Below are 25518 nucleotides of genomic sequence, written 5' to 3' on the forward strand. Positions count from 1 at the left end.
GTACCCGCAGTGAGGCAGCGAGGTGGAACACAGGGACGCAGCTCGGGAGGCTCTCTCTGCGAGGCGGCCCGAAGCGGGATCAGAGTGTGCTGTGCAACACCTACCTGGTTCCACGGTTGGGCAGGGGGCGCAGGAGAGGCTTTGCTGCCTTCTCGACTGCACACTGCTGCCCTCTGGCGAAGGAAGAGGGGGATGAGAGTGGTGAGGCTTTTCTCCTCCCACTGCTCTCCAAGCCCTCTTCAGACCCAGAGATGGAGGAACTGCTCTCTTTTTGAAAATTTGGGTACCGCTGGCTGTTGGACCAGCGGGAGAACAGAAACAAACCCAACCAACAGGATTTACCACCCGGCCCTCCTCCGGGGGGGGGGAGAGCAGCCCCACCCGTCTCTGGGTCACCCGTCTCAGGGGTGATTTTTCACTAACCACTTAAACAGTAGCAGAGACGGGAGGTGTCATCTTCCTGCAGCGGACACAGTAGAGCAGACTGGGCCGGAGTTTTTTTTTTTTTTTTTTTTTTATTCTGCAGGGGACGACACCCTTGGCGACGAGCAGACTGAGGGCCCACGAGGAACTCAATGGTTTGTCGGGGGAGGCTCCCCGGTCTGCCACTAACTGAGGAGAACTGCTGGGCTCAGTCCCCGACAGTGTCACCGAAAAGGCCACCTTGTGAGATGGGAGTGTCGAGAAAGCGTTTAGCTTGACGACCTCTTGCACCTCAGCAAGGTAAGCCAGGGGGGCGCTTCTGGACCACTGGAGGTGGACATCGTCTGGCCGAAGGCCTGCGCCGTGACTTTGATCACGGTTAGTCAACAAGCGCAGCTCAACCCCGGCTCAGAACTACCCTCATGCATAAAGAGTGCCTTGGCCTCACATGCAGGGTGGGTGTGGTCTGTGAACAGCCACCCCACCCATAAGGGTAGTAAGAGAGTAAAAACTTATGCAGATTTTGGCACTTTTGGCATTCCATATTTATGGCACCAATATAGCTCCATACTGCCAAGTTTTTCATGCACATCCGGAACACCCGGGAAAGCATGGCTGTAAACTCTGAATCTGAGTCAGCATAAGCACACACCATTACAGTGGGCAGTGTCACCCTCATTTCCAGAGCATAACAGCCCTCTCTCCGATGCTGCAATCGACATCTGACCCTCAGCTGGAGCCCTAAATGGAATGCTAGGTTCCCCTATGAAGAGGACCAGCAATCCAATCCAGAAGCTGCACAGCATGTAATGCGCTAGAGGGAGGGGCCCTAGGGGGTTGGTTCCCCGAAGGAACCCCTCAACCTCAAGACACCCAAGCCATTTCACCAAAGTAGACCTCTTCTGGTGCACCAGAGAGGGCGCTACAATGGAGATTAGGCAAGGAGACCGCGCATCTAGAGCGCCGAGCGAGCGCTGGGTTGCCGTGACAACCCGCGCTGCAGCCAGACAGCTAGACGACACACGACACGCAGAGGAGCGAGAGGTTTGCTCTCGCTGATCTCCGCGGTCTCCCAGAGTGTCGGGCAGACCCGCGGCTGTGCTTTTACACACAAGCGGCAGCTGGCCAACAACAGAGGGGACTCAAGCTTCCCGGAGAAAGAAGAGTCACGACCGGCGTGTCGACGTGATCATGTTCTCATACGAAAACATGAACCACCCACGAACATCGTTTCAGCACGCGCCCAGACATGTGAAACAGTGATCGTGGCCATCAGTGAGGACAAGAAACGACCGCATCCAGAAACACACAAATAGAATGTCATCTTTAAAAAGACGCAAGCTCTATTTGTGTAAGCTCTTTTAGGGACTTTACTCTTTTAGAGTGCTGAAGCATGCAGGGGAACGGCCGCCGCAACACAGACAGGGATTGTGTGCAGCCTGTCGTGTGCTCTTTCTCTCTTTGAAGGCGCTCACTCTTACCAGCCGTAAAAACGGCTTTCAGCGCTCGAAGCGCACCGTACCGGCCGTGAGAACAGCCTTCTGACGCTGTCAAAACAGCTATTTGCTCTATAATGGCAAACGAAACAAAAAACAGAAAATAAAGAGAGGACTTTGACCCCGCTGCTGTGCTGTTCGCCCGCACTCGAAAAAAAAAAAGAGAAGTTCAACCAAAAAGCTTGACTCGTCTTCTAGCAGACACTTGCTTGCAGAGAACAGGAACAAACACCGTTCGGCTCCGAAGCGAAAAGCTGAAGATGCAACGCACCTGCTGCTCGTTATATACCCGCGCTGCGAGGCGAGCAGCTGATGCATATGATTGCATGCCAATGTGCATTGGCTCGTTGTAGTTACACTCGAAGTAGATTGGCCTCTCTAGCGAGATTCCTATTCGTCGGTCTGTCCGACGTACGTCGAACGTGACCGACTGAATGGGAACTGCTGTTTTCAACCAGATGAGACGTTTTTGATATTAAGGGACCACTGAAAGAGATGAAAAGTGGAATTTAGACAAAGACACAGTTGGGGCCAGAATTTACAAAGGTTCAATTTGATTAATGCAGTCTCTGAGTGTTCAAATTTCAGATGGCTTCTGGAAAAGGGACAAAAAGGAAGCAATAAACTGGAGTCTGTTTAACAAAGTGACGGAGAGGCAAAGACACGGCTGCAGAGAGAAGAAGAAGGAGGGGCTAATGGACTTTCAGCTCCCCTCCTGAAAGAGTTTACACTTCTGCATGGAGAAAGACTGACTTAACACATGAAAAGGTGAAACTTTCACTGGAGACTTTTCCTGAGGGTGAAGAGAACATCCTGAAATGCAAACCTGAGGCAGGATCAATCAAAAGCCAGCCTGAGAAGAGGCAGATAAACAACTGAAACCATACTCTACAACACCAGGCCTTTGACTGCCACAGACTGATGACCCAGTGCAACAGCTAAACAACTTCAACAGACTGATGATCTAAACAGAAGTACTTCCCTTCCCTTTGCATGCACAGGTGCTGCATATTTAATGATCACTATAGCGACTGCTTCAAATTTTGTTAATTATTCTATTAACTCATTTCATCTTGATTATTCACTGGTCTCACAGCAGTTCTGTGCATTCTGTATTTAACATTCATAATCTGCTTTTCATTCAGCATAAGGCTGGACTGGTACCTGGTACCTCGAATTTCATTGACAGACAGAAGTGGGTGCTTGACTCACCAATCAGATAGAAATTGAGCTGGATTTAGCATAGTGAGGGCTATCACATTAACCAACTAGGGAAAAGTATAACTGAATTATTGAGATCAATGCTGAGCTCTTTGGCAAAGAAAAAAGGCAGACACTAGATGTCTAAGAAAAAAATATGGTTGATAAAATAACAATATTGGTCACTCCATCTTGTTTAATGATACTTTTCTAGAGCTAGATTGAATAAAATAATAATAAAATGAAAATGTTGGTGTTGTATGGAGTGAAAGGGTGTCTGATGAGACACTGAGGCATATCAATTATTTTGCCAAAAACAGCTGTATCCAAATTTTAATATGTGGGCCCACAGGGTAGATTATGGCCCCCATGAAATTGATTTCCAGGGGCATTTTATTTAAGTGCAATTTTTTATAATTATCTGTGTTGTTGTTTGTCAAATAGTACTTAACTTTAAACAATTACTTAAGTCAATCAGAGCACTACATAGACTCTTACCAATAAAATTTTAGCATTAACAAAAGCTATCTTTACACTGCAAAGGTGGAACAGAAGCTGCACTTGAAATAGCATAAATGTTTATTTACACAGACTGTTCATTTTTGTCAATTAATGCTCTTGATATTGTAATAATGATTATTAATGTCCATTAATAGATACATAAAATGTTTTTGTGTTTGGGGAAACTGAACATCATATTCTGGCTACAAAGATAAAACAATCTTAGAACCATTTATGAAAATGAAGACTTCATTTGATCTTACCAGTATGATAAATAAATTACATTAACTGGAATAAACTGTATACAGAAAGAGCAGAGAACGGGACCGATTGTGAAGTTGTCCATAACTTGGGTGTAGCGCGAGTTTAAGCGCTCTCACAAACACTCCTGTTAAAATCACGGAAGCTGATCACACTGCGACATGAATCTTACATCCAATCTGCACTTTTTTGTTTATTATAGGAAAAGTTTCAGTCAGAATTCAGACAGACCGCACAAACTGAACAAAACTCTTCGTTTCAGCGATGACTAATCTGAACGCTTCTGATTGGCCATCATGCTTGACAGAAATGCATTGGTTATATGCAGCAGTCTTGAGGTGGATCGAATAAACAAATTATTTTTACGAGGTTTCAAAGTTTGTTTAACCAATGTTATCACTTAAACATATATTCTATAACATAAATATTTTGAAACAAATTTCCATTAGTTTTCCAAAACTTTCTGGTTTATTTATTTTTCCAAAATTTTCCAGGCCTGGAAATCACTGTTTTAAAATTCCATGACTTTTCCAGGTTTTTAATTACCGTACGAACCTGTTCTGCAGACCAACTTGGTTTTATTTGCTTGTAAAGTTAAAGTCTTGAAGAGTGGTTTTTCACAGAGGTGAAAGCAGCAACTACTACAATCACAAGCAATTAAACAAACACAACAGAACAGAGACATTTTTTTCCATGTAGAAAATACTACAGGTAAAAAATAAGGTAAAAAAAATACTACAGAAATGTAATCAAGTCATAAAATAAAAAAAGTATAGTCTGTATCAATTAAATATTGCTACAAAAGTTTTTCAGTTAAGAGCAAAATATAGATAAATATATATAAATAAAATAGAATAATAGCACTCTAAATGTGCACTCATACTTGTCTAACCTACTAGAATACATTATGTTGTAAATGCAATATCAAATAGTATTTTGTCTTAAAGATGCTTTCTACAGTATAAAACAATGTAAAATACTCACATCAGTCTGTTGACTGTACAGTGTTTATCCTGCAGTAGAGCAGCAATCTGATTCACTTGTGTGTCTCCTAGTTCACATCCACTCAGTTTCAGCTTTCTCAGGAGTAACGGATTTTTACCCACAATTCCTCTCACGTACTGACAGGCTTCATCTGCAGCAGGACCCAAAAACCTGCAGAAGGGAAGATGAAGCAGGATATAATTCAGTTTTTAACAAACCGTAGTCATTGGCTACTGTGCTAAACCATGCTGGTAGAATGTGGGTAGTGACGTAGATACTGGACACTTGTCTATCGCCTGGCGACAGTTTCTCTATAGCTGGCCAAGCGTGCTGTTTGAGTGAAGTAAACACAAGTAAATAATCAAATTAAAATCTTCCGTCCTCCATAATGTGATCGCTATTTACATCTAATGCCATCTGTAAACTCTTGCGTTACCAAGGAAATGACTGATCAATTTGTATTACATTCTAAAGCTATCAGCCCCACAATGAAAAATGAAACCACATTCGGTTAAGCGAGGAAAACAGGTTGGATAGATGGTGGAAAAGAGGCATAAATTTATCTTAATTCACCTGTAATTCATTTATTCTGTATTACTTTATCACATCTCACCTCAGTGTCTTGAGTTGATAGTTCTGATCCTGTAGTAAATCATTGAGCTCCTTCACTCCTGATTGTCCAGGATCATTTCCTGTGAGATCCAGCTCTATCAGGTGTGAAGGGTTTAATCTCAGAGCTGAAGCCAGAGATTTATAACCTTCTTCTGTGATACTGCAGTTTGAAAGTCTACAACAGGAATGAAAATGTAATGTGATTAATTATAGGAATTCCAGAAATTAAAGTTTACTTGTAAGTCAGATTTGTTTTCATGCAATTAATAAAATAATGTATTACTTTTTACATTCAAAACAAACTATCAGAGTTACTTCAAATAAGCATGTTACTCTTTATTTTGTTATTTGTACAAATTAAATGCAAACTTAGTTTAAGTCAAAAGCTGATGACTAAATTTATAAACAAACTAAAGGCCCACTGTTACACATCAACTCACATGAGTTTCTCCAGTTTACAGTTTGCTTTCAGTCCATTAGAGAGCAGCTTCACTCCCGAATCCTGTAAATTCTGATTATTGCTCAGGTCAAGATCCTTCAGACTGCTGGAGTCTGAACTGAGAACTGAAGCCAGAGCTGAACAGCTTTCCTTTGTTAGAAAACACTCACTGAGCCTGAATAATTGAACAACATCAATAATGAAGATACATAAAACCATTAATTGTAGATAAAAGATTACCATGAGCAGCTGACCAAAATGTATGATGTTCCAGCCCTAAAGAAATAATTCAAACGCTAAAATCCTGCAATGATTCTATGCCTTAAAGCATCAACAGAATCACTGTTTTACACACAGCCACTATGCAGTAAATTCAGAGTTAAGGGGCCTGAGTTCTACAGATCCACACACTGATCTGGATACTCGAATCTGCCTTATAAACTAACTACATGTATAGAATATCTTTTCCATCATTCAATGAATTGACTACTAACAGTGAGCTGTTACATATTTCTGTTTTCAAATAATGTGGCTCAGATATTTCCATGTGATATTTTTCATGCACTGTAAACTCGAACAGTACTACTAACTTAGAAAGATTGAGAACACTGCAATTAAAGTCTGCTACATAGTTAACGCAACTTTAAACAATTACATTTTATTAACGAGGAATTTAGTTTTGTTTTTGTGTGGCCCAACATTTGAGTAAACGCTCCAATTTAAATTATTATTTTTTAATTTACTAAGTGACGTCATCCACGTCACATCGTTGCTCTAACCAACAGTATCAGAAGAATACATTCAACATGCCAGTGTTACGGTTTAACTGGTTACCGTGTTATCTGATGACTTTCGCGCTTAATTCCAGCTGTGAATCGATCCGCGGCAGATTAGTCAATCCTGCAAACATGCCCATTACAATTAAACGTTCTCAAATACATGCTGTTGATATCATTGTAAAAGTAACAATAAGTGATTTCATAACTTGTAATGGCAAAACTTCGTTTAAAAAAAAAAAAAAAAAAAAAAAAAAAATAATCAAACCCTGGTCGTTTCGGGATTCGAACTTGTCCAAAAAGAGAGATATCAATCACCATTGAAGTGAATTATTACACTGAGACACTTTAGATCTGCTTGAATAAGATGGTTCTTGATATCCAAAGCTTTCATAATTTTTTTGTTACATTATGACAATGGGCTGGGCCTGTGTTAACTTGTGCGTTACGCTCACAAACTGACAATCTTAAACTATATGACATTTGACTGGCATTTTCTTATCAAAATGCTCCCTCAAACATAATGGAACACATTAGCCTACTTTTTAAATTGATTAATATTATATATAATTAATAATATGGTCCCATGTGTTTTTGTTTGCTTCTTGTAGAGGCTACATTTGAATTGTCTGTAAAACATGCCTGTTGCACAAAAAACAAAATTTTGTGCATCAGGCATGTTTTACAGACGATTCAAATGTAGCCTGCATTGATAGTTGTGAGAATAAGTGTTCATCAAATCAGCATTAACTGAAAAACAGACTGCAGTTACAGTCTAGAAAATGTGAACATATGAATGGATAATTTCGGCTACTCTACCAACATTTCAAAATATTTTCATGTACAGTACACTTGTGCCTACTGTAGGGCTTATTTTTGAAGTTTCGTTGTTCACTGAAAAAGACTGATTTATGATGCAAGCTATATTATGTGACAACATTTTGGGAAGTAGCATTTTGATGTAAAAATGTAATTCCAAAATAAATGCAAAGTAATCAGACGATTAGCTTGTGAGCATAAGGCACAAGTTAACACAGGCCCAGCCCATTGTCATAATGTAATGTTAAATTGTGAATGGCTTCAATATCAAGAACCAACATTCACATAAATCTGAAGAAGCTCATTTTGATAAGACTTCACATCGACGATTGGATGTGTTAATTTTGTACGAGTTCGAATCCCGAAACAACCAGGTTTTTGAAACTTTTTTTTTTAAATATTATTTTTAATTAAACTTAGCTTTGCCGTTACAAGTTATGAAATCACTTATTTTTACTTTATCTATGATACCAACATCACGTAGTGAGAACGGCATGTTTGCAGAATTGACGAATCTGCCGCGGATCGTTTCACAGCTGGAATTAAGCGCAAGAAGTCACCAGATAACATGGTAACCACTTAAACTGTATCACCGGTCACTTGCAAGCGACCGGAGCAAACTTAATAGAACAACTTGTAAGTAAATCATAACATATGTGAACATTTCTTATTTGCTTTTTGAATGTTGTAAGAGTATTATGATGAAGAAATGTTTTAATTGTTGGAAAAGCACAGCATTTCCCCAGTGCTTATAAATGTGCATTTGTAATGCTATTTTAGCATCACTGCCCTACTTTGATGTTAAAATTACACTATAAGCAATGATGTTAACATTAGCTGGTATTTTTTCAGTAAACGCAGTCCTACGTTTTGAATGTTGTTGTTGTTAAGTGCACTGTTTAGAGCTGTTTTTCCTAAAAGCACCATGAGCTAAGTCGATCATTGAGACCCTCGGAGGCAAATGTTTCTATGATCAATTTAGTCTTACGATGCTTTTGGGGAAACACCGTGATTTTATTTGGTCTATGTTTTATTTCTACACGCAAAAACTAGCCGCTAACAGTAACTTCATCCAAGATTAGGTTAAGGCTAATAAACAGACATGAATTTAGCAGGACTGTATATTGGATATTAAGTTTACAAAAGAAATCTACAAACTTGTAGTAAACCTTTATAAACATTCTTTAATACCAGGCTGAACTGGATGCTGAATACTAAAGTGTGAGCCTCAACATTTAAGGTAATTTCTGTTGAATTGAAGTGCAAGGTGTGTGATGTCTCCTCAGATAACGGTCTCCTCTAGAAAAATTGAGTATTCAGAACTTATCGGGTTTTACAGTGTGTGCTGTGGTCACCTAGTTCCTTAAAGAATTAGTCCACTTTCAGATAAAATTTTCCTGATAATTTACTCACCCCCATGTCATCCAAGATGTCTATGTCCTCCTTTTTTCAGTCGAAAAGAAATTAAGGTTTTTAATGAAAACTTCCAGGATTCTTCTCCATATAATGGACTTCAATGGTCTCCAAACGTTTGAAGGTCAAAATGACAGTTTCAGTGCAGCTTCAAAGGGCTTTAAAGGATACCAGATGGGGAATAGGGGTCTTATATAGCAAAACGATCGGTCATTTTCTAAAAAAAAATACAAATGTATATGCTTTATAAACACAAACGATTGCCTTGCAAGTACTTCCACTTTCTGCACTGAAACTGTAATTTTGACCTTCAACAGCGGAGTCCATTGAAGTCCACTATATGGAGAAGAATCCTGGAATGTTTTCATCAAAAACCTTAATTTCTTTTCGAGTGAAGAAAGAAGGACATGGACATCTTGGATGACATGGTGGTGAGTAAATTATCAGGAAAATTTTATTTGAAAGTGGACTAATCCTTTAAATGCCACTTATAATTAGTGTCCATGAGATGATATAAAAATCTGGATTTTTCAGAAATAGGAGAGTTATTGACAGAGTACACATTTGTCCCAGCTCAATGGAACATGTTTTAAATCAGTCCAAGCTCATTTGAGGAAGCAGTGGCTTGTAAACATATGAACATATTTTACCTCAGTGCCGGGCTGTCGCTAGAGGGGAGAAAGGTGGTGATGATTCTTGATAAAGTCAAAACATTATTTGTTGTTTGACATCAATAAAAAAAAACAGTAAAAAAAATCTGTCCTCATGAGTGACTGTAACATAAGTGCACTGAAAGGAAATGCCTGAGCCTTTAATGAGGAGAACATGGAAGTATCTGTGCAATTTTCCATAACTTCCATAAGTTTCTTTAGGCCTTACTTGAAAAGGTACATAAGCATCTCTTTTACATAAACCTCTGTTTACCACCTTTCTGTAGACTATAATAATGCATTGTAAATTGAATCAAGCAAATAACACTAACATTTGTACATCTGGCAGATTTTACATTTATATTTATAAATACAAATATTTATATTAGTAAAAAAAGTTGAATACAGGCTTATATATATTTTTTTTTTTTTTTTTTTTTTTTTGACAAAAGAACAGAATATCCAGTTAGCCATATTCCTGTGATTTCTGTGGTGTTGAGTGTAGCTGATAGTGAACTGTACTCACTTGAGTATCTCCAGCTGACACACAGGATTCTTCAGTCCCTCACAGATCTCATTGACTCCTGAGTCCAGCAGATGGCTACTGTTTAGGTTCAGCTCTTTCAGGATGGTTTTGGAGGAGAGAACAGTAGCTAGAACTGAACAGCTGTTCTCTGTCTGCTCACAATTATTCAGCCTAAACACAGAAACAGCATTATTTATTATACATATTCAATACACATTAGACCAACAGCTTTTCATATCTGCTCACACATGATTGACAGTCAGTTAAAATGAAAAAAAAAAAAAAGAGAGAAGTTATAATTTATATATAAAATATAAAATCATGTTTACTTACTTGATTTTCTCCACTTTACTATGAGAGTCCATCAAAAGAGCAGAGAGCTTCTCCCCATCCAGATCTCCTAATTTATCGTCACTCAGATCCAGTTCTGTCAGTAATAATGGACTTTTACCCAGAACTTTCATGAGATACTCACACGCTTCCTGTGCAGCAGGGCTTTTCAGAAACCTACAGGAAGTAGAACAGAACTTAGCTTAGATAAGCTTGTTAAAGCAATAAGAAGCAAATTCACCCTTTTGGTACCAGTACTATTGGTAATGTTGTGCTTGGTACTCCAATGAAAGGGTCCCAAAAAAGTGGTACGGTACAGAATTAGGGTACCATTCACAATTTCTGACAATGGAAACGGCAAGATTTGTGTACCGTACTGAACTGTACTGTACCGTACCGCTCGGTGGAAACAAGCCATTAATGTATGCATTCAAATTGTCAGTCCAAAATAGAGCTATAAAGCAGAGAAAACCCAGCCAATTTCACCGGAGATGGCAGAGAGAATAGTGACTCGCATCCAGATTTCAGCAAATCACTGTAACAGCAGAGATTTCAGAGCAGCCCAAGACATTTCACATCATGCTGTGTAAAATACAGACTGCAAGAATTTTATAATGGATTCTGCACAAAACATGTTTTAGAGGTTTCATTTTCTGTTGTTGTACTATATACATGCATTGTGAAATGTGTATTTTCTTTAATATTGAAAATTATGTTCTTGACTTTTTCATGTTTGGTTTGGAGTGCACAATTCGGAATTATATGGACTTCTTACATCATTTGATTTATAACTGTCATTTTGGAGTCTCCAAGTGTCCTTTGGAAAGACCTGTATTTACCTTGAAAAAAAACTTACAGAAAAGCTTGTGTCGATGTACATATTATCTTGTGGTTATTTGAATGTTTCTTGTGTTACAGGGGTGCAAAATAATAATAAATAATAAATGCTAAGCATTGTATAAATTAATCAAATCTATAAAAACACTGCATAGTCTTCATTTTGTAAATCAAATATATATTTACTCTTATTAAAGTTACAAAAGTGGAATTGTCAAGAGCAGTGAGACTTTTTTTTCTCTTTTGTTGTTTGATTAATGAGTAACTTAAGAAGGCATGAGTCTGTTGAAAGGCTTGTTCGAGATGCACTGGTGCTGCGCAGACCGATTGGCATATGACGTCAAATTACCGCAAGAGCGATTCAAAGGCATAATGAGTCGTATGCTCTCCAAAACACTCTCACGGTACTTTGATGTCATATGCCGATAGGACTGCATTTGCCGATGCATCTCAAACAAGCCTGATGTCATTCACCGTGACCCCATCACACTGATGTTAGTTCAAGTGTTCATTCTTTAAATAAGTTTGGTTTTAGTTAGTGATTTGATGCTATAAAAATGAGGGTTTTGACGTCATGATTGACAGCTTCTCTGAGCAACTGCAAAGTAGTCACTGAGGCACCAACAAACTTTTTTTCTGGATCTTTGGGAGGAGATTGGAGCTTTAACTTTAATTTCTACATTTCAAGAACTGTTTATTTCACATCAACACAATGAGTTGATCTGCAGTATTAACCAATTCTGTGAGAGCGTGGGTGGGACCATAATATCGCGGCTCCACTTTTCGCTCACAACTGCACAGACTCTGGCTCCAAGTTCACTATGCGCAGTTTTAAGATGTCAGTGCCATATTGGCACACCGGCGGTAGGGATGGGCGATACCACTTATTTTGTTTTCGATATGATACCGATACTTTCAAGGCCGATCTTGCCGATACCAATACGATACCTCTAATTTGAACTTATACAATTTTAAAACAATTAAAATTATTGAACTTAAGAGTAAAATGGGTAATGATACCCATTTAACATTATATTTGAAAGGTATTTTAACATTCAATACGCCTTAATTGCAACTTATTAGATTATATTTTTGTTTACATATGGTTAAAGTGTTTACTTGTAGTGGTGGTAACCATGGAAATCTACAAATACTATAGGCCTAGATGAACTATGTTCACTGTAGTAATGGTTCATTTTCAGAAGGGACTGCCAGTGACAGGCTGTTGCACCCATAAAATGCAACCTTTGTATTCTGACAGTGTATCAACATTAGTTACAGAATAGAACATCAATATGAACTTTTAACGTTCAATTTAAATAAATGTAATTAAACAAACTATGTAGGCTACTATTTCATTTGGTTTACTGTGAAATAACTCAAACATATTATATTTTTCTGTCCACTGATAAGCATTGTTCTGGGCGGCGTTTCCCAAAAGCATCAATGGTTTCTTATGATACTAAACACAGCCCTGTTTGAACGTAGTGTCGGCAGTGAGCGGACGCTCTCTGTGATTGATTGGTTCTGACTTGCAGCATTTGCGTGTGTTCAGATGAGCAGGAAAATAGTTCTACAACACAATTATTCGCTAACATAGGTTATTTGTCCAATTCAATGCATATTGTACGCATTCAATTTATTGTTAAATAAACAAAATAATTGGTAAAAAAAAAAACACCTTAGTATCGATATTTTTATTTGAGTATCGATACTTTCGATACTCAACGTCAGTATCGATACTTCAAATCGATACACCCATCCCTAACCGGTGGCTTCAGTTACTACAATGGAAGAGAGTGAAGGTGCGTCATTCATCTTTTTTTACAGTCTATGGTTCAGACCAATTTCATTTGGTCCGAATGAAATTACAGGGTGTCCTACCTGCCTGTCTATCTATGTATTTGCATATAACTATTTGCATACCTCCACACATCCAATACAGTGGTGTAGGGATGACTCATTTTTGCAGGCCAAAACCTAGAAACGAGTTAGCATTTTAGAACTCCCATTTCCATTGTCCTGTCGATGGGTTTATGAAAGGATTTTTGGTTAATTGCTTGAAACAATGTCAGTGGTGAACACAACCTCAAGATATCTTCATGTTTTATTCTACAATATAAATTACATTAGTAATACCCTCTTTTTTAAAGCTTTTACATGTCTTGTAAAAAGCAGTTGCTAACAAGTAGCTATTAACCATCATCAACCGAACAGATAAACTCATCTACTCACTAGTCCACTTTCACAGCCTCATTAATTATGCTCATGCAAACTATTATAGTTGTTAGTTGTTGGAAGCTTTCTGATGGTGTAAATTGAAGTCATGCGTGTAGTGTGGCCATGGTGTAGTTTGTTTACAGCCTACATTTATCAATTGACTTCTGCAGATTATATTTACGCTTCAAAATTCTTCATTTGTGAAGATTATTACGATAAAGAATCATAAGCTTTTGATAGTCACAGACATTACTTAATCAAAAAGCCAATGGAAAAAAACCTATTGACTTCTGGGTTGGCCTACAAAAATATGCCACAAACACATCGGCCAAAAAAGCGGCATCATATATCGGCCATCGGCTGCCCTGATTTCTAAATATCGGCATCGGCCAGAGAAAAACCCATATCGGTCTACCTCTAAATACGCACCAAATAATTTCACAAATTTTTCTGTAAAAATTTGAGTGAGCTGCCATGTAAAGCTGCTACTACTTACATGTGATAAGACATATTTGAGGCTGGTAATGATAGGCGAGCATTTAGATTTCCTGCCCAACTGTAATTGCCACAAGGACCAGCCATTAACAATCTCTGTCGTGGACTGCGTGACTTGCCACTTCCTGTGGAGTTTTTTTTTTTTTGCCACTTAATGACTAATAAAATTTTGGTCAACTAAGCCTCTTCTCATTGACTACTAGGATGCAGCCCTAATTTGTACATTATTTTGTTTTGTTTTTTCATCACATCTCACCTCAGTGTCTTGAGTTGACAATTCTGATCCTGTAGTAAATTATCAAGCTCCTTCACTCCTGATTGTCCAGGATCATTTCCTGTGAGATCCAGCTCTATCAGGTGTGAAGGGTTTGATCTCAGAGCTGAAGCCAGAGATTTATAACCTTCTTCACTGATACTGCAGTCTGAAAGTCTAGAGGAAAAATGAAATAAAAACAATGAAATAAAGTCTTATAAGTCTAACGATTAACTAATTCAATAAAAACATTTCTTTTACAGGATTATGATATTCATAATTCTCAGCACTTAAAAAGCCTTGTGTCTGTCAATATTTTTTTTATATAACACTTTTTATTTCTGTAAGTGACATCACTGACAGAAGATTTCTGCCCAAGTTTAAATTAACCAAATTCAAACCTGAGTATCTTCAGTGTACATTGTGAATTTCCCAGTAGAGTGGAGATTTGTGTTACTCCAGAGTCTCCTAGTTTATTTTTATTCAGTTCCAGCTCTTTCAGGTTTAAACAAAATGCTGACGCCAGAACAGAACAACCTTCTGCTGTAATACTGCTGCAGTTTAACCTGTAGAACAAAGCAAAAAATAAAAATGGTATATAGATGCATACAATTACACAGGCTCATATATTTCGTAAAAACTACTTTTATCCACAAATGTGAGATTTGCATTTTAACAGATTTTTTTTTAAATAGTTTACTTCAGCTTTTGCAGTTGACACTGCTCATTTTTGAACAGCGTAAAAAAGATCTTCAATCCTGAGTCTCTCAGTTCAGTCCCACTCAGATTCAGCTCTGTCAGATTTGATGGGTTTGAATTTAAAGCTTCAGTCAGAACACGACAATCTTCATCTGTGATATTGCTGTTATTCAGACTAAAAAAAAGAGAAAACATAGTTATGAGTTTACATTTACCAAGAGTTGACAACTACTGGTGACATGATGACTAGGGGTGTGCCCGAAGCCTTAATCCGTATTTGGAAAGGCACACAAGATTAAAAAAAAAAAAAACGCATTCTATGGGGCCCCTAAAGGGACATATGGTTAGCTTCTTGCTAGCAGTAGCCTGTTACTTTACATTACATCAGATTTCACTTGCCACATAAAGAGAGTAAGGAGAGATGGCTGATAGGACGATGGTGAAGTATTTGTAGATCCTGAGCGCCACTGACAAATATCTAATCTTGTAAAATGTGTATCAAGTACCGCCACTCCCTACTATACAGTATGTGTGATTGTGAATCTTGAAAGTGAAAGTCAAACTTGAGCGCGCATTTAAAAGCGATTTCAATACCCCGCATATTAACAGTGGCTCCCTGATGCCCGCAAAATATATACAGTATAATTACCCAACTATATAATTGCTAGAGAAAGCATTAAAATATATTTTTCCTGCCAACTCATATTTATTCCTTTTAGGGGTTCCTTAGTACACAGCATTTCCTTTCTGAACATGGCATTCAGCTTTGGGCTTACAAAATATACATAACACAATAAAGAGCAAGTTCACTATTATAAGAAAAAAATGTATTGTAATGATAATAAAACTTACATCAGTGTGTTGAGCTTACAGTGTTTATCCGGCAGTACAGCAGCAAGTTTCTTCAATCCTGAGGGTTCTAGTTTATGTTCACTCAGATTCAGCTCTCTGAGGAGTAAAAGATTTTCACCCAGAACTTTGTTCATAAACTGACAGGCTTCATCTGCAGGAGGACTCAAAAACCTGCAGAAGGGAAGATAAAGCAGGATTCAATTAAATTCTTAACTAAACCTTTATTAAAAATAGCATCTGATTCACAATTGAAAACAGTGTCAAATGCTTTATGTTCAATTTTCTTTGCAAAAGATTGTATTAATGAATAATTCTATAAATAATTTGGCTGCTTATCATTGTATTATTTGTATGTATTATTTCACCACATCTCACCTCAGTGTCTTGAGTTGACAATTCTGATCCTGTAGTAAATTATCAAGCTCCTTCACTCCTGATTGTCCAGGATCATTTCCTGTGAGATCCAGCTCTATCAGGTGTGAAGGGTTTGATCTCAGAGCTGAAGCCAGAGATTTATAACCTTCTTCACTGATACTGCAGTCTGAAAGTCTAGAGGAAAAATGAAATAAAAACAATGAAATAAAGTCTTATAAGTCTAACGATTAACTAATTCAATAAAAACATTTCTTTTACAGGATTATGATATTCATAATTCTCAGCACTTAAAAAGCCTTGTGTCTGTCAATATTTTTTTTATATAACACTTTTTATTTCTGTAAGTGACATCACTGACAGAAGATTTCTGCCCAAGTTTAAATTAACCAAATTCAAACCTGAGTATCTTCAGTGTACATTGTGAATTTCCCAGTAGAGTGGAGATTTGTGTTACTCCAGAGTCTCCTAGTTTATTTTTATTCAGTTCCAGCTCTTTCAGGTTTAAACAAAATGCTGACGCCAGAACAGAACAACCTTCTGCTGTAATACTGCTGCAGTTTAACCTGTAGAACAAAGCAAAAAATAAAAATGGTATATAGATGCATACAATTACACAGACTCATATATTTCGTAAAAACTACTTTTATCCACAAATGTGAGATTTGCATTTTAACAGATTTTTTTTTAAATAGTTTACTTCAGCTTTTGCAGTTGACACTGCTCATTTTTGAACAGCGTAAAAAAGATCTTCAATCCTGAGTCTCTCAGTTCAGTCCCACTCAGATTCAGCTCTGTCAGATTTGATGGGTTTGAATTTAAAGCTTCAGTCAGAACACGACAATCTTCATCTGTGATATTGCTGTTATTCAGACTAAAAAAAAGAGAAAACATAGTTATGAGTTTACATTTACCAAGAGTTGACAACTACTGGTGACATGATGACTAGGGGTGTGCCCGAAGCCTTAATCCGTATTTGGAAAGGCACACAAGATTAAAAAAAAAAAAAACGCATTCTATGGGGCCCCTAAAGGGACATATGGTTAGCTTCTTGCTAGCAGTAGCCTGTTACTTTACATTACATCAGATTTCACTTGCCACATAAAGAGAGTAAGGAGAGATGGCTGATAGGACGATGGTGAAGTATTTGTAGATCCTGAGCGCCACTGACAAATATCTAATCTTGTACAATGTGTATCAAGTACCGCCACTCCCTACTATACAGTATGTGTGATTGTGAATCTTGAAAGTGAAAGTCAAACTTGAGCGCACATTTAAAAGCGATTTCAATACCCCGCATATTAACAGTGGCTCCCTGATGCCCGCAAAATATATACAGTATAATTACCCAACTATATAATTGCTAGAGAAAGCATTAAAATATATTTTTCCTGCCAACTCATATTTATTCCTTTTAGGGGTTCCTTAGTACACAGCATTTCCTTTCTGAACATGGCATTCAGCTTTGGGCTTACAAAATATACATAACACAATAAAGAGCAAGTTCACTATTATAAGAAAAAAATGTATTGTAATGATAATAAAACTTACATCAGTGTGTTGAGCTTACAGTGTTTATCCGGCAGTACAGCAGCAAGTTTCTTCAATCCTGAGGGTTCTAGTTTATGTTCACTCAGATTTAGCTCTCTGAGGAGTAAAAGATTTTCACCCAGAACTTTGTTCATAAACTGACAGGCTTCATCTGCAGGAGGACTCAAAAACCTGCAGAAGGGAAGATAAAGCAGGATTCAATTAAATTCTTAACTAAACCTTTATTAAAAATAGCATCTGATTCACAATTGAAAACAGTGTCAAATGCTTTATGTTCAATTTTCTTTGCAAAAGATTGTATTAATGAATAATTCTATAAATAATTTGGCTGCTTATCATTGTATTATTTGTATGTATTATTTCACCACATCTCACCTCAGTGTCTTGAGTTGACATCCTGGATCCTGTAGTACATCATCAAGCTCCTTCACTCCTGATTGTCCAGGATCATTTCCTGTGAGATCCAGCTCTATCAGGTGTGAAGGGTTTGATCTCAGAGCTGAAGCCAGAGCTTTATAACCTTCTTCTGTGATACTGCAGTCTGAAAGTCTAGAACACAAATAAAAATGTAACATTCAGCTGCATCAGGGATCAGTTCTCGATCCATTATTATTCATCATCTACATACTACCCCTGGGTCAGATTCTACATCAACATGATTTTAACTATCATTTCTACAAAGATAACATCTAAATGTATACTATCTGTAAACCTTCTCTATCCACTTTAAAAAAATCTGCCTGTGTGAATATATGAAAAATATAGTAAAAATATGGCTCAACTCCAACCTTCTGAATCTGAACATGGACAAAACTGGCATTATCGTAACTGGAAACCCTTTACTTACCAGAAAAGAATCCTTATGATTCACCAGTGAGATTGAGTATCTCTGTTCTAATCTACCACCTGTAATGTTGTACTCCAGTGCTTGTACTGTTGTCTGCTATCAATAGCAGCTTTTCCACTTTGGGGCCTGTGCGAGCTAGCACTAACAAGGTCAACAGCCTCTGGGCCTACGCACATCATAAATCCATCTTTTTAGGCAATTACCAGATATGGCTGTCATGTCATTAAATGTTTTGAATACAACTGAATTTGTGTTTAATCATTTCATTTAAAAAAAGTAAGTTTCTAATTATAACACAGCTCCATAGTTATTCAAACAGTGAATAAATTACACACAGAAAGTGAGCAAGAACATTTAAATGATCAAAGAACATTATCACTAGGGTTGGGAATTGTAAGAAATTTTCCGATTCTGCCTAATGATTCCGGTTCCGATTTCGGTTCCATTAAAATGATTAAACAACCAATAAAAAAATAGTAGTAAGGGAAAAGAGTGCACAATACTCAACTAAATCAGTCCTTTTTTGTGCTTATTATACTTGTAAAATGTGTTTAACAAACTGCTAATCTCAACAAATTTGCTAACACTTTACAATTAGTTAACTACATTAACATGAACTAATAATGAACTGCATTTCTACAGCATTTATTAATCTTTGTTTATGTCAGTTTCAACATTTACTAATACATTATTAAAATCAAGTGTTGTATTTGTTAACATCAGTTAATGCACTGTGAAGTAACATGAACAAACTATGAACAGATGTATTTTATTAACTAAGGTTAAAAGATTAATAAACACAGTAACAAATGTATTGCTCATGGTTAGTTCATGTTACTTAATACATTAACTAATGTTAAAAAAAATGAACCTTATTGTAAAGGGTTACCACAAATTAAACACAAATAAGATGCTTGAACACAAATGTACGATCCAGACAGGTGAAACAGAATATTTTTGTAAGTTGGATTTGTAAAGACGTCACTTGTTTCCAAAAGAATGATTCAGTGATAGATACATTTTAACAGTAATTTGATGCCACCTAGTGGTGTAACAATGCAACCGATATAGTCGTTATTTGAAGCACCCAGTTACTTTCAAAAGGTGATTTATTCTATTTTGATTGGTAACGTAGACATCAGCGTTTATATCTGAATAATAAACTTTTGTATTTTGGAGAATTGGAACTTTTGATAATTGGAATATTTGTCACAGAAATAATGATACTGTGTGTTTGAAAAGATTGTTTGTGAAGCTGTTTATATCTACACATGACAACTGCTCTCTCAAGATCAGCAGCGGAGCAAACGCAGATTTGAATGTCGCAATTTTATTTTAGTCAAAGGTTTAAAATACGGGTGAGTCGTCATGTAGGATTTTGATCACGTGGGTGATGAAATCGAGAACTTTTAAAAATTAATCGTGTAGCTTTGTGCATCTCTCTCTCTCTCTCTCTCTCTCTCTCTGCATTGATATCTGACGTATATGAGTAGCGTGAGGGCTTTTCAGTGCATTCATTGCTATAATATTCATGAGGTGAAATGTCTCTATTAAAGGATACACTCCCCACACTTCACCCACCCATCAGACCAGAACCGTTTTCTAAACAGAAACTTTTTTGCACGGTTCCAGTACTTTTCAAAAAACACTTGGTTCCCAACCCTAATTATCACTGACTTTAAATCCTGTTATAATCAATGAAGCTGTCTACACTGTGAAAGGAATCTTTTACTTGCATCATATGAACATCTAAAGTTTGTTGTTTATGATGAAAGAATTCAAGAGAGAGCAGAATTCAGTCAGTGAGCATGTGCACTGAGCAAAACTCCAGTGTTTCAGCAATGACTAATCTGAATGCCTCTGATTGGCCAATGCATTCATAAGCTCAACAGAATCATGTGTGATTGGTTATAATGTGAAACACTGTAAAGTGTAGTGTCATAGTGTCACATTGCAATTAGTTTATTATTTCAGATGCCTTTTGAGAAGACTACAATAAAATTAAACCTGTCAAAGTGGCTAGTGGGACTGACTTTGTTACACGCCACTGCTGAAATCCACTGCATTTGGCAGGTTAGTTGGTGTTAAAGTCAAGCCGCCCTATATATATATTTAAATAGGGGTGTTAGGGGTGTAACAATACACGTATTCGTATTTAACCATTCGGTACGGAACTTTCGGTTCGGTACGCATTACAAACCGAACGATTCGTTGGACTAATCCTATTACACGAGGGGTTACGTCGCAATATCGGAAATCTTTCCGTTTTAAACCAAGAAGGCGAGCTGATGGATATCACACAAGAAGCAACGTGCAAACTTTGCGCAAGAGTCTTTAATCTCGGTCAGTATTCAAAGTGAAAGTAAAAAGTGACGGAGCTGTCTGACGCTGCATTAACGAAGCATTTTCTCTCAGAGACGACAAGGCTATATAACCTAACTGTCTTAATTTATTCCATTATTTCTCTTGTGGCCCATAAATATAGTGAAACAAATGAAAACAATTGTATTTCGTGTTAAACAGGTTGTTTTTTTTTAAAGTCGGTGATTGAAGTAAAGCTGCTCTTAATTTTCATTGATGTCTGCAGTGTTAGGAAATATTATAGACTGTTAATAATTTTAATTATAGGCCTATAATTCATTGTATAGGTTAATAGACCTAAAAATGTTTAAAACATTTTAAAAGAGGAGCTAATACCCTAATCATTTATTATCCTCACAGAACGTCAGTTATGCGGTGATGCGCTATGAAATTATTGCGGGGCAAATTTATTATAATATTAATTTATTAATAAAAGTAGCCTAACCTAATAGTAATAATAACAGACTAGAAGAATGTAATGGCCGACATACTCTGGCTATCGTCAATACATGATCATCGTCTGTTGACGCAACCCAGCATAAGGGGGGTATCGTTGACCCCCAAATAAAAAAAATTTTATTGACAATGAATTTTGTGATCGTTACACCCCTAATATATATATATATATTTTTTTTTTTTGTATATTGTTACAAATCTTACCTCAGTACTTTCAATTTACAGTTATCCAGTCCAGTGCACAGCAGCTTCACCCCTGAATCCTGCAGATTATTATTGTTCATGTTCAGCTCTTTCAGATTGGTCTCTGATCCAAGAACTGTAGCCAGAGCTGAACAGCTTCTGTCTGTTAGGTTACAATCATTTAGCCTACAAGGGAAATAAATCAAATTTCAAAATACAATAATCAGTATTAGGTGGAGCACATACAATTCATTTTTCTATATATTTATATTAAATGTTATTAAATGTATGTTATATATGTGTATTAAATTACTTACAGAGCTCTTTTGCAGGCTTTGATGACTGCTAATAATCTAATGAGACACTCGTCTGATTTCTTGAATTTCTGAAGCTCAAAGTCCTCCAGCTCCTCCTCTGATGTCAATAACACAAAGGCCACAGCAGACCACTGGGCAGGTGAAAGATCAGCAGATGAGAGACTTCCTTTGCTAAGGTGGGTCTGAATCTCTTTCACCAGAGTTTGGTCATTCAGTTCATTCAGACAATAGAACAGATTGATGGATCTCTCTGGAGACAGATTATCTTCTAATTTCTGCTTGATGTACTGAACTATTACCTCTTTTCTCTGGTCATTGCCATCTTGCTGTGTCAACAGACCTTTTAAGAGTCGCCGATTGGACTGGAGTGACAGACCGAGGAGGAAGCGAAGGAAAAGGTCCAGGTGCCCATTGTCACTCTTGAGCGCCTTGTCCACTGCAATCTTGCGCAAATCAATCATGGTTTCATTTTTGTTTTCCTGTTCTGTAGACTCTTGAACAAACACATTTTTCTTGTTAATGTCTAGAAACAGATGTGCATAAAGGGCTGCAATAAACTCTTGAATGCTCAAGTGAACAAAGCAGTACATGGTACCAAGAGTGATCCCTGTTTCCTCCTTAAAGATCTGGGTACACATGCCTGAGTACACTGATGCTTTATAGATGTCAATACCACAGGCTTCCAGGTCTGTGTCATAGAAGATCAGGTTGTTTCTGTCCAGCTGATGAAATGCCAGTTTACCCAGTGAAAGAATGGCTTCTTTATCCCAGGAAACATCGGGTGTGTATTCTCCATCATACTTTCGCCGACTCTGCTGGATCTGAAAGCGGAGAAAGTGTGTGTACATTTGTGTCAGAGTCTTGGGAGTGTCTTCAGTATTTGATTCCTGCAGTGTTTCAGAGGTGTCATCAGCCTGATTGTTTTTCACATCATTATTTCTTTTCTCCTCCAGAATGTTCTGGAGAACAGTGGCTGAAATCCAGCAGAAGACTGGGATGTGGCACATGATAAAGAGACTCTTTGATTTTTTAACATGATCAATGATTTCTTTGGCCATTTTCTCATCTGTGAACCTTTTTCTGAAGTACTCCTCCTTTTGTGCATCATTGAACCCTCTGACCTCTGTCACGCGGTCTATACAGTCTGGAGGAATCTTACAGGCAGCTGCTGGTCTGGTGGTGATCCAGATGAGAGCAGAAGGAAGCAGATTTCCCCTGATGAGGTTCGTTAAGAGAACATCCAGAGAGGCTGGTGATGATACGTCACGCCATGTCTCATTACCATCAAACTTCAGAGGAAAACGACATTCGTCCAATCCATCAAGGATGAACAGTACTTTGAAATTATTCCTTCTTGTAAGGTTCAGTCCTTTTGTCTCTGTGAAAAACTGAGTTATAAGATCCATCAAACTTATTTTTTCTTTCTCTTTTAAGTTCATCTCTCTGAATGGAAGAGGAAATATGAAGCTGATATCTTGATTTTCTTTTCCTTCAGCCCAATCCAGAACAAACTTTTGCACAGAGATGGTTTTTCCGATTCCAGCAACGCCTTTCGTCAGTAAAGTTCTGATCTCCTTGTCTTGTTCAGGTGCATCAAACATATTTTTGCATTCAATCGGAATCTCTTTTGATTGATGACACCTGGAAGCAACTTCAATCTGCCTTACCTCATGTTCATTATTGACCTGTTCACTGCCACCCTGAGTGATATAGAGATCTGTGTAGATGTTATTCAGAAGTGTGGAGTCACCTTGCTTTGCAATTCCTTCAAACACACATTGATACTTTTTCTTTATGTTACATTTTAGCTGATGAATGAAGACCAGCTCATCTAAACAAAGGAACAAAAATATAGTTTTAGTCCCAATTTTGTCACAGATGGTCTCAAACACCAGGCGAAACGAAGGAGAGTAGATGAATACAGGCTTTAATGATAATACATATGAATAACACAACCATACAAGGACGAGAACGGACGAGGAATGAGGGTGAACACAGGGCTTAAATACAGGAAGCAAACAAAGGGAACTTAACAAGGTGATGAGATAATTAGACACAGGTGAATCTAATGAACAGAATGGGGAAACTAGGTCACAGAAACATGAGGATATGTAACAAATGTATGGTTTTATAGATAGTTTCAGTCTACATTTATAAGTGACAATCTGACAGATGGTCATGAGTCTCTTACCTTCTAAAGTATCAGCAGCTTCATCTTGTTTCATCTCTCTCAGGTAGTGGAGTGTGAGATCAAGAGCTGCTTCTTTGATACTGCATCTGTTCTTATTAAAGTCCTTCACAAAGTTTTGTGTGTTCTCTTTTTGTAAAATTTTCTTGAACTTTTCCAACTCATTCTTTAGAAATGTGATTATTTTGCTCTCAAGATCCTTCACACAAAGCAAAAATAAAATAAATAGAGATCGAACAAAAAAATACAAAATGTAAAAGAAACAAGTTAAGAGAGAAACATGTTAATTAGCTTCCATTTTTTAAAATAAAAAAACAAAATTCTATTAGGTATTTTTTTATAAACATTGTTCAGCAACCTATTTGGCTGTTATAATTATAGACATTTATGAAAATGTTTTTTACTACCTGGAAGATCCACAGGAGATTGTCCTTGAAATTCTTGTGTTTCCTGTGAGTCTGGAAATCTGAATCTAATTGAAGCCTGTTAGCCAACAAAATTAAATGCTGCATTTTCAGACAAAATATTACAGAAATTACTAAAAAATGAATGATGTGCAGGATCTATTTAAGTATAAATTTAAGTAAAAACTAAATTTCTTAATGTAATATTTTCTGTCCTATAAGCAAAGAACACAGAAGCTGGTGAATAAAAATGAATTTTGCATTGACAACAGGTATGTCACAACCAAAATTAAACAGAAAATAAAAAAATATATATAATTATTATTCATATCAAATAGTTTTTGTGCTCCCTTTAGGTTTTTAAAGCACTGCCATTTGTAAATTGTCTTTTTGAGAATTAATCAAACATTTAACTGAAGCGAATATTTGCTGAAATATTTTAATATAAATGTTTATTAATTTTCTAACTGTCTATATGTCCAACAATAAGAAACACATGGAATACCTTTTGTTAGACGATGGTTTTTCCTCACTGAAGTCTGGTACCGCACCTTTTGAACAGTCACTCTTCACAGACACAGAGCTGGACACGTGTGAGCCTGATCTTACACTAATGACACAAAGAACAGTGAGAGAAAAAGAAAAAAAAAACACTGTGCTACAGAAGGTTCTTTGGGCTCATTTGAAAAGATTTAATGTTTAATCTTGCAAATACTGTGTAGTTATGCATTTGTGCTTCTGTGACTATGGATAGATTAAAAGACATAGATTGCAAAACATAGACTGCAAGATCTATTTTCAAAGTGAATTTATTCCTTCTGGTGGTTATCTGTGTAGTAGTATTACTGGAAGGAACTCCAGACCAGTAAAGCAAACATCAGACATTGTGTTCTGTGAATTATTATTATTATTTATCACATATCTTAATGAAAAAAAATAGCTAATGCAGTAAAAACAAAACACACATGAAATACCTTTCAGACGATGGTTTTTCCTCACTGAAGTCTGGTACCGCACCTTTTGACTGGTCACTCTTCAGAGACACAGAGCTGG

General features: G+C 37.2%; 1 protein-coding gene across 1 annotated transcript in view; it reads right to left on the reverse strand.

Annotated features, from left to right (window-relative positions):
- The window catches only part of LOC127500238 (uncharacterized), a 298033-nt gene that overhangs the window by 209467 nt on the left and 63048 nt on the right, over positions 1–25518 (reverse strand). The window contains exons 28-41 of the mRNA XM_051871231.1: positions 18085–18258; positions 17710–17880; positions 16859–17032; positions 16560–16724; positions 16162–16335; positions 15787–15957; positions 14936–15109; positions 14637–14801; positions 14239–14412; positions 10434–10607; positions 10101–10271; positions 5918–6091; positions 5479–5652; positions 4866–5036 (exon numbers count right to left, since the gene is read on the reverse strand). Of these exons, the coding sequence (XP_051727191.1) occupies positions 4866–5036; positions 5479–5652; positions 5918–6091; positions 10101–10271; positions 10434–10607; positions 14239–14412; positions 14637–14801; positions 14936–15109; positions 15787–15957; positions 16162–16335; positions 16560–16724; positions 16859–17032; positions 17710–17880; positions 18085–18258 (2406 nt within the window). The remainder of the gene's footprint in view (positions 1–4865; positions 5037–5478; positions 5653–5917; positions 6092–10100; positions 10272–10433; positions 10608–14238; positions 14413–14636; positions 14802–14935; positions 15110–15786; positions 15958–16161; positions 16336–16559; positions 16725–16858; positions 17033–17709; positions 17881–18084; positions 18259–25518) is intronic.

This window comes from Ctenopharyngodon idella, chromosome 18 (genome assembly GCF_019924925.1).
Source record: "Ctenopharyngodon idella isolate HZGC_01 chromosome 18, HZGC01, whole genome shotgun sequence".
NCBI classification, from domain to species: Eukaryota; Metazoa; Chordata; class Actinopteri; order Cypriniformes; family Xenocyprididae; genus Ctenopharyngodon; species Ctenopharyngodon idella.